Here is a 12,828-nt window from a genome sequence, read left to right on the forward strand (position 1 = left end):
TCCATGTCCCTACAAAGGACATGAACTCATCCCTTTTTATGGCAGCATAGTATTTCATGGTGTATATGTGCCACATTTTCTTAATCCTGTCTGTCATTGATGGACATTTGGGTTAGTTCCAAGTCTTTGCTTTTGTGAATAGTGCTGCAATAAACATACGTGTGCATGTGTCTTTATAGCAGCATGATTTATAATCCTTTGGGTAGATACCCAGTAAAGGGATGGCTGGGTCAAATGGTATTTCTATTTCTAGATCCTTGAGGAATCGCCGCACCGTCTTGCACAATGGTTGAACTAGTTTACAGTCCCACCAACAGTGTAAAAGTGTTCCTATTTCTCCACATCCTCTCCGGCACCTATTGTTTCCTGACTTTTTAATGATCACCATTCTAGCTGGTGTGAGATGGTATCTCATTGTGGTTTTGATTTGCATTTATCTGATGATGAGTGATGATGAGCATTTTTTCATGTGTCAGTTGGCTGCATAAATGTCATCTTTTGAGAAGTGTCTATTCATATCCTTTGCCCACTGTTTGATGGGGTCATTGGTTTTTTTCTTGTAAATTTGTTTGAGCTCTTTGTAGGTTCTGGATATTAGCCCTTTGTCAGATGAGTAGATTGCAAAAATGTTCTCCCATTCTGTAGGTTGCCTGTTCACTCTGATGGTAGTTTCTTTTGCTGTGCAGAAGTTCTTTAGTTTAATTAGAACCCATTTGTCAAATTTGGCTTTTGTTGCCGTTGCTTTTGGTGTTTTAGACATGAAGTCCTTGCCCATGCCTATGTCCTGAATGGTATTTTCTAGGTTTTCTTCTAGGGTTTTTATGGTTTTAGGTCTAACATTTAAGTCTCTAATCCATCTTGAACTAATTTTCGTATAAGGAGTAAGGAAGGGATCCAGTTTCAGCTTTCTGCTTAGGGCTAGCCAATTTTCCCAGCACCATTTATTAAATAGGGAATACTTTCCCCATTTCTTGTTTTTGTCAGGTTTGTCAAAGATCAGATGGTTGTAAATGTGTGGTATTATTTCTGAGGGCTCTGTTCTGTTCCATGGGTCCATATCTCTGTTTTGGTACCAGTACCATGCTGTTTTGGTTACCATAGCCTTGTAGTATAGTTTGAAGTCAGGTAGCATGATTCCTCCAGCTTTGTTCTTTTGACTTAGGACTGTCTTGGCCTTGTGGGCTCTTTTTTTGTTCCATGTGAACTTTAAATTCGTTTTTTCCAATTCTGTAAAGAAAGTCATTGGTAGCTTGATGGGGATGGCATTGAATAGATAAATTCTATCTATGGGCAGTATGGCCATTTTCATGATATTGATTCTTCCTATCCATGAGCATGAAATATTCTTGCATTTGTTTGTGTCCTCTTTTATTTCACTGAGCAGTGGTTTGTAGTTCTCCTTGAAGAGGTCCTTCACATCCCTTTTAGTTGGATTCCTAGATATTTTATTCTTTGAAGCTATTGTGAATGGGAGTTCACTCATGATTTGGCTCTCTGTTTGTTATTGGTGTATAAGAATGCTAGTGACTTTTGCACATTGATTTTGTATCCTGAGACTTTGCTGAAGTTGTTTATCAGCGTAAGGAGATTTTGGGCTAGATGATGGGGTTTTCTAAATACACAAGCATGTCATCTGCAAACAGGGACAATTTGACTTCCTGTTTTCCTAATTGAATGCCCTTTATTTCTTTCTCATGGCTGATTGCACTGGCCAGAACTTCCAACACTATGTTGAATAGGAGTGGTGAGAGAGGGCATCCCTGTCTTGTACCAGTTTTCAAGGGGAATGCTTCCAGTTTTTGCCCATTCAGTATGATATTGGCTGTGGGTTTATCATAAATAGCTCTTATTATTTTGAGATAAGTTCCATCAATACCGAATTTATTGAGAGTTTTTAGCATGAAGGGCTGTTGAATTTTGTCAAAGGCCTTTTCTGCATCTATTGAGATAAGCATGTGGTTTTTGTCTTTGGTTCTGTTTATATGATGGATTACGTTTATTGATTTGCATATGTTGAACCAGCCTTGCATCCCAAGGATGAAGTCCACTTGATCATGGTGGATAAGCTTTTTGATGTGCTGCTGGATTTGGTTTGCCAGTATTTTATTGAGGATTTTTGCATCAATGTTCATCAGGGATATTGGTCTAAAATTCTCTTTTTTTGTTGTTGTGTCTCTGCCAGGCTTTGGTATCAGGATGATGTTGGCCTCATAAAATGAGTTAGGGAGGATTCCCTCTTTTTCTGTTGATTGGAATAATTTCAGGAGGAATGGTACCAGCTTGTCCTTGTACCTCTGGTAGAATTCGGCTGTGAATCCATCTGGTCCTGGACTTTTTTTTGGTTGGTAGGCTATTACTTATTGCCTCAATTTCAGAGCCTGTTATTGGTCTATTCAGGGATTCAACCTCTTCCTGGTTTAGTCTTGGGAGAGTGTATGTGTCCAGAAGTTTATCCATTTCTTCTAGATTTTCTGGTTTATTTGCATAGAGATGTTTATAGTATTCTCTGATGGTAGTTTGTATTTCTGTGTGGTGGGTGGTGATATCCCCTGTATCATTTTTTATTGTATCTATTTGATTCTTCTATCTTTTTTTCTTTATTAGTCTTGCTAGTGGTCTGTCAATTTTGTTGATCTTTTCAAAAAACCAGTTCCTGGATTCATTGATTTTTTGAAGGGTTTTCTGTGTCTCTGTCTCCTTCAGTTCTGCTCTGATCTTAGTTATTTCTTGCCTTCTGCTAGCTTTTGAATGTGTTTGCCCTTGCTTCTCCAGTTCTTTTAATTGTGATGTTAGAGAGTCAATTTTAGATCTTTCCTGCTTTCTCTTGTGGGCATTTAGTGCTGTAAATTTCCCTCTACACACTGCTTTAAATGTGTCCCATAGATTCTGGTATGTATATCTTTGTTCTCATTGGTTTCAAAGCACGTCTTTATTTCTGCCTTCATTTCGTTATTTACCCAGTAGTCATTCAGCAGCAGGTTGTTCAGTTTTCATGTAGTTGAGCGGTTTTGAGTTTCTTAATCCTGAGTTCTAGTTTGATTTCACTGTGGTCTAAGGGACGGTTTGTTATAATTTCTGTTCTTGTACATTTGCTGAGGAGTGCTTTACTTCCAACTATGTGGTCAGTTTTGGAATAAGTGCATGTGGTGCTAAGAAGAATGTATATCCTTTTTTTTGTTTTCCATTTGCTTGGTAGATCTTCCTCCATCCCTTTATTTTAAGCCTATGTGTGGCTCTGCTTGTGAGATGGGTCTCCTGAATACAGCAAACTGATGGGTCTTGACTCTTTTTTTCTTTTTTTTTTTTTTTTTTTTTTTTTTTCCATAGAAAGGAGAAAAATATTTATTCCAAAAGATGGCAGAAATAAGAAATTCATCCTGAAAGTATGTTTGGTGAGATTCTGTTGAGATGGCTCTTCCTTCTGAACGTGCTCTCCTACTGACCACCCCACTGGAGTCTTGTTTGTCTTGCAGCAGTTTCTCAACACTTCACTGATTCCCATGTGAGAAGGCAGGAGCCATCTTCAAATCCCCAGATTCCAAGGAGAGAGTAATGTATCTCTCAGAAGAACAGCATCTTCTATCTTAGAAGAGTACATAATCGTCTTGTGGAGTCGGCACAGTTCAGGTTACGTAGGCACGTAATTCACCAAAGTGTAAAAAAGGCGAAGTAAAACACGCTGCATTGTAGAATAAGGCATTCAAATGTGCTGTTAACGTTTAAGGCAGCTGATGGCCAAAACAGGCAAGTCAAGAAAGGTAGCAGGTTTGGAGGTGATTTTGCATCTAGAAGGCATTCTCTTCTCGCGACCTCAAAGACTGAGCACTGTAGAGCATGTCTTCTTCCTCAAGGCCAATGATACTTCAGATACCAGATGGTTTCATTTTTCAATTGTGGTCCAAAGAGAGGGTTGAGTTGGGCCAGAATTGCAATCAGCCAAAAGAGATAGCAGCAAACCGAACAGGTCACCAACATGGTAATAATAACTCCCCGGTTAGGACCCTTAGGGATGAACCAAGGCACCAAGAAGCCGACGAAGCCCCAGAACACGCTCATCACAATGAGAGGCACCGTGAGGCCTTGATACGCCATGGTCACCGCCTGAGCGCCAGCCCCTCGACTCTTTATCCAATTTGCCAGTCTGTGTCTTTTAATTGGACCATTTAGCCCATTTACATTTAAGGTTAATATTGTTATGTGTGAACTTGATCCTGTCATTATGATGTTAGCTGGTTATTTTTGCTTGTTAGTTGATGCAGTTTCTTCCTAGCATCAATGGTCTTTACATTTTGGCATGTTTTTGCGGTGGCTGGTACTGGTTGTTCCTTTGCATGTTTAGTGCTTCCTTCAGGAGCTCTTGTAGGGCAGGCTTTGTGGTGTCAAAATCTCTCAGCATTTGCTTGTCTGTAAAGGATTTTATTTCTCCTTCACTTATGAAACTTAGTTTGGCTGGATATGAAATTCTGGATTGAAAATTCTTTTTTTTAAGAATGTTAAATATTGGCCCCAACTGTCTTCTTGCTTGTAGAGTTTCTGCCAAGAGATCCGCTGTTAGTCTGATGGGCTTCCCTTTTTGGGTAACCCAACCTTTCTCTCTGGCTGCCCTTAACATTTTTTCCTTGATTTCAACTTTGGTGAATCTGACAATTATGTGTCTTGGAGTTGCTCTTCTCGAGGAGTATCTTTGTGGCATTCTCTGTATTTCCTGAATTTGCATGTTGGCCTGTCTTGCTAGATTGGGAAAATTCTCCTGGATAATATCCTGCAGAGTGTTTTCCAACTTGGTTCCATTCTCCTTGTCACTTTCAGGTACATCAATCAGATGTAGATTTGGTCTTTTCACATAGTCCCATCTTTCTTGGAGGCTTTGTTCATTTCTTTTTACTCTTTTTTCTCTAAACTTCTCTTCTCACTTCATTTCATTCATTTGATCTTCAGTCACTGATACCCTTTCTTCCAGTTGATTGAGTCAGTTACTGAAGCTTGTGCATTTGTCACTTAGTTCTCATGTCATGGTTTTCATCTCTGTCAGTTCGTTTATGGACTTCTCTGCATTGGTTATTCTGGTTAGCCATTCGTCAAATCTTTTTTCAAGGTTTTTAGTTTCTTTGCGTGGGTTCGTAATTCCTCCTTTAGCTCAGAGAAGTTTAATTGTCAGAAGTCTTCTTCTCTCAACTCGGCAAAGTCATTCTCCGTCCTGCTTTGTTCCGTTGCTGGCGAGGAGCTGCGCTCCTTTGCTGGGGGAGATGCGCTCTTATTTTTTGAATTTCCAGCTTTTCTGCCCTGCTTTTTCCCCATCTTTGTGGTTTTATCTACCTTTGGTCTTTGATGATGGTGATGTACAGATGGGGTTTTGGTGTGGATGTCCTTTCTCTTTGTTATTTTTCCTTCTAACAGTCAGGATCCTCATCTGCAGGTCTGTTGGACTTTGCTCGAGGTCCACTCCAGGCCCTTTTTGCCTGGGTATCAGCAGCAGAGGCTGCAGAAGAGTGAATATTGCTGAACAGCAGATGTTGCTGTCTGATCGTTCCTCTGGAAGCTTTGTCTCAGAGGTGTACCTGGCCCTGTGAGGTGTGAGGTGTCAGTCTGCTCCTAGTGGGGGATATCTTCCAGTTAGGCTACTCAGGGGTCAGGGACCCCTGTGAACAGACAGTCTGTCGGTTTTCAGATCTCAAAACTCCGTGCTGGGAAAACCTCTACTCTCTTCAAAGCTGTCAGACAGGGACATTTACATCTGCAGAGGTTTCTGCTGCCTTTTGTTTGACTAAGCCCTGTCCCCAGAGGTGGAGTCTACCGAGGCAGACAGGCCTCCTTGAGCTTCGGAGGGCCTCACACAGTTCGAGCTTCCAGGCTGCTTTGTTTACCTACTTAAGCCTCAGCAGTGGCGGGCGCCCCTCCCCCAGCCTCGCTGCCGCGTTGCAATTAGATCTCAGACTGCTGTGCTAGCAATGAGGGAGGCTCCGCGGGCGTGGACCCTCTGAGCCAGGCACGGGATATAATCTCCTGGTGTGCCGTTTGCTAAGACCCTTGGTAAAGTGCAGTATTAGGGTGGGAGTGACCCGATTTTCCAGGTGTTGTGTGTCACGGTTTCCCTTGACTATGAAAGGGAATTCCCTTACCCCTTGCGCTTCCCAGGTGAGGTGATGCCTCACCCTGCTTCAGCTCTTGCTCGTTGGGCTGCACCCACTGTCCTGCCCCCACTGTCCAACATGCCCCAGTGAGATGAACCCGGTACCTCAGTTGGAAATGGAGAAATCACCTGTCTTCTGTGTCACTCACGCTGGGAGCTGGAGGCTGGAGCTGTTCCTATTTGGCCATCTTGGCGCGGATCATCACTTGAGCTTTGTAGTAAATTATTAAATCAGAAGATGTGAGTTTTCCAACATTTTTTTCTCGTTTTTAAGATTGTTTGGCTAATAGCAGTGTCTTGAGATTTCCTGTGAATTTTAGGATATTTTTTATTTCTATGAAAAAGTTACTGAGATTCTGATAGGGATTGCATTCAATCTGTACATTTTTGGGGGGTAGTATTGTCATCTTAACAATAGGAAGTCTTCCAATCCATAAGAGCAGACTGTCTTAATTAAGTCTTCTGAAATTTCTTCTGGCAATATTTTGTGGTTTTCTGTGTATCAGTGTTTTACCTCCTTAGTTAGATTTAATCCTATTTTATTCATTTTGATGCTATCATAAATTGAATTTTTTTCATTTTCATCAGCATGTTTATTATTGTACAGAAACAAACTGATTTTTGTATATTCAGTTTGTATCCTGTGACACTGCTCATTTCTGTGAGATTTAATAACTTTTTATGGATTCTTTAGGGATTTCTACCTATAAGTTTATGTCATCTGTGAACAGAGATATTTTTACTTTTTCCTTTAAAATTTAGATGCGTTTTTGGCTGGGTGCAGTGGGTCATGCCTGTATTCCCAGCACTTTGGGAGGCAGAGATGGGTGGATCACCTGAGTTCAAGAGTTCGAGACCAACCTGGCCAACTTATACTGAAACCCCATCTCTACTATAAAATACAAAAGGTAGCCGGATGTGGTGGCACACTCCTGTAGTTCCAGCTACTTGGGAAACTGAGGCAGGAGAATCACTAGAACCCAGGAGGTGGAGGTTCCTGTCAGCTGAGATTGCACCACTCTATTCCAACCTGAGTGACAGAGTGAGACTCCATCTCTCTCAAAAAAAAAAAAAAAGTTTAGATGCTTTTTATTTATTTTTCTTGCCTAATTGTCCTGGTGAGAATTTCCAGTGCTAAATTGAATAGAAGCGGCAAAAGTGTGTATCGTTACCATCTTCCCCTCTGAAACAAAAACCTTTTAGTCTTTTACCATTTATTATGATATTAGATTAGCTGTGTATTTTTCATGTATGGCCTTTATCATGTTGAGTAAGTTTCTTTCCATTCCTAATTTGTTTGGTGTCTTTGTTTTGTTTTATTTTGTTTTAGACCAGTTCTTGCTCTCTTGCCTATACTAGAGTGCAAAGGTGCAATCATAGCTCACTTCAGCCTCACACTCCTGGGCTCAAGCAGTCCTCTCACCTCAGCCTCCCAGGTAGCGGCATCTTCAGTCACACACCATCACACCTGGCTAATGTTTTCTTTTAAAATATTTTTAGAGATGGGGTCTCTTTGTGTTGCCCAGGTTGGTCTTGAACTCTTGGCCTCAGGCCATCCTCCTGTCTCAGCCTTGTTTTTTCTAATTGATAGTTAATATTTCTACATATTTATGGAATACATATAATATTTTGTAACATACATAGACTGTGGAATGAGTCAAGGTATTTGGGCTGTCCATCACCTTGAATATTTATTATTTCTATGTGTTGGACATTTCAAGTTCTCTCTTCTAGCTATTTTGAAATATACAATATGTTGTACTTGGGTAAACATTCATACCCCGTGCTATCAAACAATCAAACTTACTCCTTTTAACTGCATGTTTGTACCTATTAAACAACATCTCTTTATTTCCCCCAATCACACACTCTTCCAAGCCTCTGAAAGTATCATTCTACTCTCTACCTCTATGAGATCAATGTTTTTAGCTCCCACATGAGTGAGAACCTGCGCTGTTTGTTATTCCATGCCTAGCTTATTTTATGTAACAAAATGACCTCCATTTCCATCCATGTTGCTGTAAATGCATGATTTCATTTTTTAATAGCAGTTTTTGTTTGCTTGGAGTATCTTTATCCATGGGAAAAGCAGAGTACTCGGCATGGGTAGCACAGTCCCTCACCACTTCCCTTGGCTGGGAGAGGGAGGTGGCTCCATGCATTTTCTGGGTGAAGTGATGTCCCACCCTGCTTCTGGTCACTCTCCGTGGGTTGCACCCACTGCCTAACCAGTCCCAACAAGATGAACTGGGTACCTCAGTTGGAAATGCAGAAATCACTCACCTTCTGTGTTGGTCTCGGTAGGAGCTACAGACCGGAGCTGTTCCTGTTTGGCCATCTTGGTCCCTTCCCAATTTGTTTTTATATTATGTCCTTGTCTGGTTTTGATGTCAGTGTAATGCTGGCCTATTATAATGGGTTAGGAAGAATTCCCTCCTCTTCAAATTTTTGAATAGTTTGTGGTGAATTGGTGTTAGCTTTTATTTGATAGTTTGGTAGAATTCACCAAATTCTACCAATCTATGTGAAACAATCCATTCCTGGAGTTTTCTTTGTTGGGACACTTTTTAAAATTACTTCTTCAATCTCATTATATGATATTGGTCTGTTCCGGTTTTCTGTTTCTTGTTGATTTGATGCTGGTGGGTTATAGTGTCCTGGAATATCCATTTGCTCTAGGTTTTCTAGTTTTTTAGTGTTTGGTTGTTCATAATAGTGTCGGATGATTTGTATTTCTTTGGTATCCATTGTAATGTCTCTGTTTTCATTTCTGATTTTATTTGGTTTTTCTTTTTCTCTTTTTTTCTTGGTTAGTCTGACTAGCAGTTTATTGATTTTGTTTCTCTTTTCAGAAAACCAACTTTTTGTTTAATAGATCTCTTGTATTGTTGAATCGCTGTTACATTTAGTTCTGCTCTGATCTTTATTTTTATTTTTTATTTTTTGGTCTATTAATTTTGTGTTTGGTTTGTTTTTTGTTTTCTAGTTCCTTGAGATGCAGTGTTAGGTTGTTATTTTGTGAGCTTTCTATTTTTGTTGTTGTTGTAGGCATTTAATGCTATAAACTTTCCATTTAGCATTGCTTTTGTTGTATCCCATAGGTTTTGGTGTGTTTCAGTTTTCATTTGTTTCAAGCAATATTTTTATTTCATCCCTAATTTCTTGTTAACCCCATGGTCATTCAGGAACACGTGGTTTAATTTCCATGCATTTGTACAGTTTCTTACATTCCTCTTGTTATTGATTTCTAGTTTTGTTCCATTGTGACCTGAAAAGATCATTAATAGAATTTTGAGTTTTTTTAATTTGTTGATACTTGCTTTATGTGCCAAAATATGATTTATCCTAGAGAATGTTCCATGTGCTGATTAGAAGAATGTGTATTCTGTAGCTGTTGGATGAAATTTTCTGTAAATGTTTGTTAGATCCATTTGGCCTAATATGTAGCTTAAGTATTATGTTTCTTTGTTACTTTTCTGTGTAGATAAATGATCTATCTAATGCTGAGAGTGGGGTGCTGAGGTCCCCAATTGTTATTGTATTGGAGTTTATTTCTTCCTTTATAACTAGTAATACTTATTTTATGTATCTGGGTGCTCAGGTTTGTTAGGTGCATGTATGTTTAGAATTTTTATATCCTTATGCTAAACCAATCACTTTATCATTACATAGTGACCTTTTTGTCTCATTTTACTGTTTTTTACTTAAAGTTTGTTTTATCTGATGTATGTATAGCTACTCCTACTTGATTTGGTTTTTGTTTGCATGGAGTATCTTTATCCATACCTATTCTTTCAGTCCACATGTGTCTTTACAGGTTAGATGAGTTTCTTGTAGTCAGCATATAGTTGGTTCTATAATTTGGTTTCTTTGTTTCCTCCAGATCTCACGTTGAAATTTGATCCCCAGTGTTAAAGATGGGGCCTAATGGGAGTTGTCTGGGTTATGGGGAGGGATCCCCCCTGAATGGCTTGGTGACATCTTCATGGTAATGAGTGAGTTTTCATTCTGTTGGTTTTGCTGGTTATTGCAAAGATCCTGGTACCTTCCTTTCCACTCTTTCTTGCTTCCTCTCTTATCATATAATTTGTGCACATTCTGGCTCGTCTTCCCTTTCCACCACGAGTGGAAGCAACCTGAAGCACTCACCAGGAGCAGATGCTAGAACCAGCATTTTGTAGAGCCTGCAGAACTTTGAGCCAAATAAGCCTATTTTCTTTATAAATTACCCAGTTTCCAGTATTTTTTATAGCAACACAAATTGACTAGGACAGTTGATTCATAATTTTTTATTCATTCAGCCAGTCTGTTTCTTTTAAATGGAAAGTTTTATTTGTTCAGTGTTACTATTGGTAGGTGAGAGCTTATTCCCCTCATTTTATCATTTGATTTCTGGTTGTTTTGTATACCTTCCCTCCCTCCCTCCCTTCCTTCTTTCCTTCTTTCTTTCCTTCCTTCCTTCCTTCTTTCATCCATCCATCTGTTGTGCTTTGTTGGTTTTCTATAGTGTTAGTATTTGAGTCTTTTCTTTCTTATTTGTATTTGCTTTACCAGTAGATATTATACTGTCATGTGTTTTCATGAGGGCAGGTAGTGTGCTTTTGCTTCCAGGTGTAGGATTCCCTTAAGCAATTTTTGTTGGATGGGTCTGGTAGTGATGAATTACCTCAGCTTTTGCTTATCCGGAAAAGACTTTTATTTCTCCTTCATGTTTGAAGGATAACTTTTCTGGGTATAGTATCCTTGGCTGGCATTATTTTTTTTTTTTAGTTCAGCAGTTTGAATATATTATTCCATTCTCTTCTGGCCTCTAAGGTTTCTGCTGAGAAATCTAGTTAGTCTGTAAGGTTCCTTTATAAGTGACAAGATACTTTTCTCTTGCTGTTTCTAGAATTCTCTCTTTGTCTTTGACTTCTGACAGTTTGGCGATAATGTATTTTGGAGGAGACTTCTTCGAATGGTATCTATTTGGAGATCTCTGATCTTCCTGTATCAGGATATCTAAATCTCTTGCTAGAAAACTTTGGAAGTTTTCAACTATTAATTAAGTAGATTTCCTATCCCTTTCATTTTCTCTTCACCTTCTTAGACACCAAAACTTCAAACATTTAGTAATTTTATTCTGTCCCATGTCATGTAGGCTTTGTTCATTTTTTTCTTACTCTTTTTTTCTTATTTTTATCTGGGTTTTTTCAAAAGACCTGTCTTTATGTTCTGAAATTATTTCTTCTGCTTGAACTTGTCTGTTAAAGATTTTGACTATATTTTCTATTTTATTTAATAAATTCTTTATTTCTAGAACTTCTGTTTAAATCTTTTTTATGGTATCTATCTCTTCAGTAAATTTCTTATTCAGATCCCCAGTTGTTTTTCTGATTCTTTGTATTGTTTTATTCTATTCTGTGTATCTCACTGTACTTTTTTTTAATATCACTGTTTTGAATTCTTTTTCCAAGTTTTTATAAATTTCTTTCTGATTGGAACCTGTTCCTGGAGAATTATTGTGTTCCCTTGGAGGTGTCAAACTTCCTTGCTTTTTGATGTTTTTTTGTGTGTGTGTCCTTATGTATGTATGTATCTAATGTAACAGTTGCTTCTTCCAAATTTTCAAATTTGCTTTTTAGGGGCAGACTTTTTTTTTTTTAAATGTTTTTATGGTTTTGGTTGGGTAGAGCACTTTGGCTTTGATTCTTGATATATACAGTAGTCTAGTCTTCATGGTATTTTCAGTTGTAAAAGCATCAGTGGTGTCTTTGATTCCTTTGGTGGCTTAGTGTGTGGTTGTTAGTGGAGCTTGTGGTGACGTTTTGCTGGGGACGACAACACTATGTAAGTCTTTTTTTGCCCCAGTGGTGACAGCAGTAGGTCCCCGAACAGAGTATACTGGCACAAGTGTTAGCAGGTCCTGTCAAACCAATTCTTGGTTTCCAGGCAGGGTGCTTCAGTGCGGGTAGTTGCAGTGGTGGGCCGGTTGGGTGGACAGGATCTTGGAGGGTGGTGGACATGGCAAAGACAATGGCAGTAGGAGTGGCAGGATAACCCTCTGGCTACCAAAATGTCCACACTGATGTTGGCAGTGCCTGCTCTGGGCTGGGCAGGCAAGTCCCCAGGCCTTCAAATGGTGCTTGTGATTGGATGCCAGCTGTGGTAGTAGTGGTTGAGTGGGCCTGACCGTAGCCTCCTAGGAGGAGTTCTCAGGTATCAATGATAGTGTTCTGGGCTTGGCAGTCTCTAGGCTGCTGGATAATGTGTTTGGGCACTTGCGGGGGTTGGGGTGTTGGAGCTGGTCCAGATGGATGTGTCCTCAGGCCCTCTGGTAGTGTGTGCAAGTGCTTGGTTTGGTAAACAGGGGCAGGGTGATCTCCAGGCTTCTGGTGGAATGTTTGGGTGGGGGCAACAGTGATTGTACTACAGCGTTGTTCCTGTGGCAGGTGGGGTTGCTTTCAGTGTCAGTGGCTATATGCAGGTGGCTAGGGGGCATTTGTTTTACTTGTGCTTTGGCCCTGGTGGTGGCAGCTCACAGTAGAGGCAGCTTTGTGGTGGGTTTGCTGCTGAGGGCAGTGGGGTTGTTACCAATGATTCAGGGTCAGCCCTGGTTGGGACAGCCAGTCACAGAGATGCTGCAGTAGGGAAAATCAATGGAGTTCTAGGAATGTGGAGATTCCAGGGTAATTGCCCCGCTCTCCTCAGGCAGGAAG

General features: G+C 39.9%; 2 protein-coding genes across 4 annotated transcripts in view; one reads left to right on the forward strand and one right to left on the reverse strand.

Moving 5' to 3' along the window:
- The window catches only part of CHIC1 (cysteine rich hydrophobic domain 1), a 120,622-nt gene that overhangs the window by 42,074 nt on the left and 65,720 nt on the right, over positions 1–12,828 (forward strand). The gene's annotated exons all lie outside the window — the stretch shown is intronic.
- LOC116272145 (V-type proton ATPase subunit e 1) lies at positions 3,319–4,139 on the reverse strand. Its single transcript, XM_031660984.1, has one exon. It carries the CDS (start codon positions 4,090–4,092, stop codon positions 3,847–3,849), a length of 246 nt encoding a protein of 81 aa, XP_031516844.1. The 5' UTR covers positions 4,093–4,139; the 3' UTR covers positions 3,319–3,846.

This window comes from Papio anubis, chromosome X (assembly GCF_008728515.1).
Source record: "Papio anubis isolate 15944 chromosome X, Panubis1.0, whole genome shotgun sequence".
In the NCBI taxonomy this organism is placed as follows: domain Eukaryota; kingdom Metazoa; phylum Chordata; class Mammalia; order Primates; family Cercopithecidae; genus Papio; species Papio anubis.

What these genes read in the sequence shown, in the direction of transcription:
- LOC116272145 (XM_031660984.1), bottom strand. Translation starts at nt 4,092, where the DNA reads ATGGCGTATCAAGGCCTCACGGTGCCTCTCATTGTGATGAGCGTGTTC.